At 38.2% G+C, this 5,000-nt stretch overlaps 1 protein-coding gene across 1 annotated transcript; it reads right to left on the bottom strand.

Moving 5' to 3' along the window:
• Positions 1-3,523: 3,523 nt before the first annotated feature.
• On the bottom strand, positions 3,524-4,021 carry LOC137621715 (uncharacterized). Its single transcript, XM_068352230.1, has one exon. It carries the CDS (start codon positions 4,019-4,021, stop codon positions 3,524-3,526), a length of 498 nt encoding a protein of 165 aa, XP_068208331.1.
• Between the last annotated feature and the right edge of the window lie 979 nt (positions 4,022-5,000).

The following is a 5,000-nucleotide window of genomic DNA, read 5'->3' as shown; positions in this document are numbered from 1 at the left end:
GTAGCGAAAAATAAACATCAAGGGTCAAAACAACATTTTCGTCATTTTAATAAACTCTAAAAACATGGATTAGCAAGTTATTTTTCCCTAGGTGAGGTCCCCACACAATTTGTCTTGATGGCCATAAAAGTCCACAATTCAACTTAATGAAACCTGATCAATTCATAGGTTTAGAATGATCTGTCATGGAGCTGACGGATCATTTTGGACTAATCAGCGAATATGATTTTTCTCTCCCTTCTTATAGTTCTATTCGACTCCAATGTAAGTCTTCCAACAGCTCTGCCCACTATCCTCTGTTTCGATTTCCGATTCCGTATATTGTTTCTTGGCACCTTGCAAATGTCTTGCCTTCCCATTCATGAACACCTCAAATTTCCGACGAACTATCTACTCTATATTCTACCAATGATTCTCTCTCCATTTTGACTCTCCATAAACACTCAATCATACAACAGAATCCTCCGGACCTTTCGCACATATTTTGATATCATTACAAATATTTTCCAGTCTACCAACTCCATCCTCTCTTAAATTTATTTCTACGATGTCTTTCTCTAACACATTCTTATATTGTTGTAAGATCCTATAACCTAATTATATATTTTTTTTTATATTACCGATGCCTTCTTGGGTTTAGATTGAAATCGAGGCATACAATAGGGCAGTTTGAACATTTGATATTCCTAAACGTATTTCAGTGAGGAAAGATATCTGATTTTCAAAAGAGCTAAAAGATCTTTAATGAAACATATGATTTTATTATCCAAATACCCTCAATAAAACCAGGAAAGTATAACTCGGGTATGGAGTACTTTTATGATATTTTTTTTACTCTTATTTATATTTTTTTTCTATATAATGCAGTAAAAATAAAGCATGTAATACTGAAAAATTCATATGACAGTATTCTATATTTATTAATGAAATTGACAGAAATTTTCCTCCTACTACTCACGACTCGTTGAAGGGTACCCTGTTCACAGATTACTCCGTCAAGGTAAGATAGTTTTTAACATATCCTTTCAAGTATTACTGGTGGCTTTTGCAACAACCTGCACAAGAATGCGCTGGGTGTCTTTCGGCAGCTAAAGAAGAAATAGTGTTGTGGTCGATTTTGTTGCCCAGGGAATACATGGAAATGATTTTCATTATTGCACGGTAATAACGAATGGTATGAGACTAACTATTATTTAAGGGATAAAGCAGTAATAATCTGGGCAAACGAGGAAGAAATACATTTTGACAGAACTTAAGTAGAACATGAGCAATAAGAGATATCTGACCAAAAAGAAAGGTTGATGGAGTCGTCCATGGCCTAAGCTCTATCTATGGTGTAAATTTCGTCAAAATCCGTCAATTTGTTTTGACGTTATCTTTCAAATGTTTGAAAACACAAATCCAGATCTAGAATCCTGAGCCGGATCCGGATCATCTCCAAAATTAAAAGGGGTCATCCATGACCTAAAATCTAATGTGGTGAAAATTTTGACAAAATCTACTTAGTAGTTTTAACGTTTTATTTAAAATGGCTAAAAATGCAATTCCACATCTAGAATCCCGATCCGGATCCGGATCATCTTCAAAATTTAATGGGGTCGCCCAAGATCTAAGATCTACCTTTGGTGAAAAGTTCGTCCCAATCTGTGCTGTAGTTTTGACTTTATCTTAAAAAATAGTGAAAAGTGCAAATCCGGATTTAGTATCTTACAACTGTGTTCGCATGTGGGAAAAGAAAGGTTAATTTTTGGTTAGTCGAATTATGCTGTGTTTCTGTACAGTTTTTTAGACAAAATGACAGAACTTGTAAAACCCTCACAGTGAGGCCATAACTATTCCATCCACACAACTAGTGGCTCCACCATTAACAACAGTTAATTGTCTAATTTAAAAGGGTGAACTTTGCATTTGAAACAACTGTTTCATAGTTCGTACTAACAAGTTTTCCAAAAATCTAACATCTAAACATTCTGTTCATATTCAAAACAATTTTATACAATCTACTTACACAATTACCATAAATGAATGTCATGCTGCCAATATTGTGTTTTTATGTAACCTATAAGATTCATAATTGAAACATCACCCAAGCACAATGCTGATTGAGGTGATTACAAACACACGACCCAACACCACAGTAGCCAAACACAAAAATTTATGATATGGAAATATACAGAACAAAATCAATCTATCCAAAGTTTGTTAGTAACACTCCTGGCTCCATAAATGGCTATCATTTATCAATGAAATGGATATGCTGACAAACTTTAAACAGTCAAAATACATAGCTATAAAAAATGTCTATTACCAGAACATCAAAGGTTTTACAAAAGGGAAAATATATATCCTACTCAATTTACGTTACGTACAATTTGCTAGAAGCAACAAAAAATTGCTCACAGGCCTATGAAGCTGAGAATTTCTTGACTTTACAGTAACCAACCCATTGTTGTCTTTCTCAACAGACATCACAAGGCCCATAGGCCAATTGTTCCTAGAAGTTGTGTCATCTTTGATCAATACTACATCGCCCACTTGTAGATTGCTCACTAGCTTATTCCTTTATTGTCCTCATTGCTGCATGTCCAGATACTTCCGTGTCTAGCGGGTCCAGAAGATATTGGCCATATACTATAACTGTCTCCAGCATTGCTTGAGATACATGTCATTTCGTTCGAAGACACTAGAAGGTGGTGTAGTGATGCACGTTTTTTCTGTAAGTATATTATTTGATGTCAGCAGTTTGAGGTCGTCAACATCATCAGATGACCATGTGAGAGGCCGTAAAGTAATGATTGTTTCAACTTCGCATAACAATATCTGGAAACATTCTATATCCAATCTATACCCACAAGTCTGTAAAAGTCCTTACAACGTTTTTCTGACACAAAAAATAAGTCTTGCCCATGCCCGACCCATGTGAATGGCTGTGGCAGGGTTGAAATGCCACTTGCTACCTTGGGGCATGAGGTCATGTTGCAAATTTTTCAATTCTTTTAGGGCTTCCTTCAACCCTTGATCTCCTCCTACAAAATTGGTACCATTGTCACTGCATCATTCTTTGACGTTGCCTCTTCTGGCCACAAAGCGGCGTAACGCATGAAGGAATGAATCTGTGTCTAAGCTGCATGTTTACCATGCATGTGAAGATAACTCCATAGCGTTTAACATCCTTTGTCTCGACTCACAAAGGGTTCAAAGTAATCAACACTGGTTTAACTGAAAGGCTGCAAAGATTAATTCAACCTGGAAGATGGTAAGTCTGACATCTTTAGATTTTGGAGTGTGCCGCACAATCAACGACAGGTAACACAATTTTTTATGGTGTTTCTTACGGCTTAGTTGCCTCCAATCAACCAATTATATTCTCGCAGACAAGATAATACATGATTGGATCCTATATGTCCCAACCTCCTATGCTGATCTTGGATGATGAGGGGGGTGATATGTGATTTCCTGGGTAAAATAATTGGATGCTTTGAAGCCTCAGCTTCACTTGTCCGGCATAAACGTCCTCCTACCCTCAAGGCACCTTCCTCCAAATATGGGTCCAGACAATAGAATGAGCAGTATTGGTGAGCTGCATAATCTCATCTGCAAAAGTACTCCTCTGTGACCAGCCTATAATAGCCTTCTGTGCTTGTTCAATGTTCTCTACTGTATGCTGCCTAGGCTGTGAAGCTATAGTCAAACCTGTCTTACAATTGATGACCATATAGCACAAGATCTTCTTAACTTTCAGAAATACAGCAACAGTGCATTTCAGACAAAACCAGTCAGAGAAGTTTTCCAAAAGTCGAGTAGTGGTATCCACCATTAGTTGTGAGTCAGTAACAGTCAAAAGCACCTCTAATGGTTTATTGCACTCATGTGGTTGTTTAGGGAGATCTTTGCTAGTCCATAAGAATGTTGGGCCATGCAACCATGTCGAATCATTCAGCAGCTGCTGCACAGTCAGCCCGTATGAAGCTATATCAGCTAGATTAATCTCTGAAGGCACATACTTCCACTGATCAGCCATCTTGCTCGATCATTAGTTAAATAACCCAGTACAGTTATTGAATCTGTATAAAATATGATACCAAGATCTTCATCAAACTCACATTTCATCATTTGAGCAAGACGAATTACAGTTACCGTCACTGTACGCTCGAGTTGGAGAATGGTATACTCCTTGATTGGCGCCAAGGGAGCCTTGCCTCTCAGGAAGGACACATGGATCTTGCCTTGCTCATCACAGCTCCTCATGAAAACCACAGCACCATAAGCTGTTCTACTACCATCTGCAAAAGCCTGAAGTTCCTTAGGCTTGTTCTTGTCAGGAGACGCAGCAGTGCATCTTCTCTCGATGAGGAAGTTCTGCAAGTCCTGTAGCGATGTCGACCATTCCTGCCATCTTTTGTGATAATCGTGCGGAACTTGAAGAATTGTTTTAGCATGAAGAATTAAAGCCTTAATCATTCACTGAACGATCTCCTCAGGTAAATCATTATCACACAAGTGATGCTTCACCAATCCTGGGGCCCGATCTTCTGGCTTCACAATCCTGAGTACCTCCAAGCTATTGCTGACAAATTTTGTAAGCCGAAAACCTCCAATCGCACAGGCATGCTGCAAGTCCTCAATCAAAGTCTTACCTTCATCTTCAGAAGGTACAGATTTCAAGCAATCATACACATAAAAGTTCCTCAGTATGGTTTGCAAGGCTCCCTTTTTCCCAGCTTCATGACCAACCTTACGTAATGCAAAGTTGGCGACACTTGGAGCATAAACAGCACCAAATAAATGTATAGTCATATGGTACTCTCGAATTTCACTAGACAAATCCACATTTGGCAGATACCGAACTTTACCCAGCAGGGAGTGCTGCTTTTCTACTATGGTAACAGGTTCGGCATAACCCTTGTCCAAAATCTTCTTCATAAACTTTCTGTATTCCTCCTCGTATTTATCATTCTTCACAGTTTGCTTCTCTGATATAACGTTCGCTTCAAAACATA

This window comes from Palaemon carinicauda, chromosome 28 (genome assembly GCF_036898095.1).
Source record: "Palaemon carinicauda isolate YSFRI2023 chromosome 28, ASM3689809v2, whole genome shotgun sequence".
NCBI lineage: Eukaryota > Metazoa > Arthropoda > Malacostraca > Decapoda > Palaemonidae > Palaemon > Palaemon carinicauda.
Note: the sequence above shows the minus strand (reverse complement) of the source record. Positions and strands in the feature narration are given on the sequence as shown.

What these genes read in the sequence shown, in the direction of transcription:
- LOC137621715 (XM_068352230.1), bottom strand. Translation starts at nt 4,021, where the DNA reads ATGGCTGATCAGTGGAAGTATGTGCCTTCAGAGATTAATCTAGCTGAT.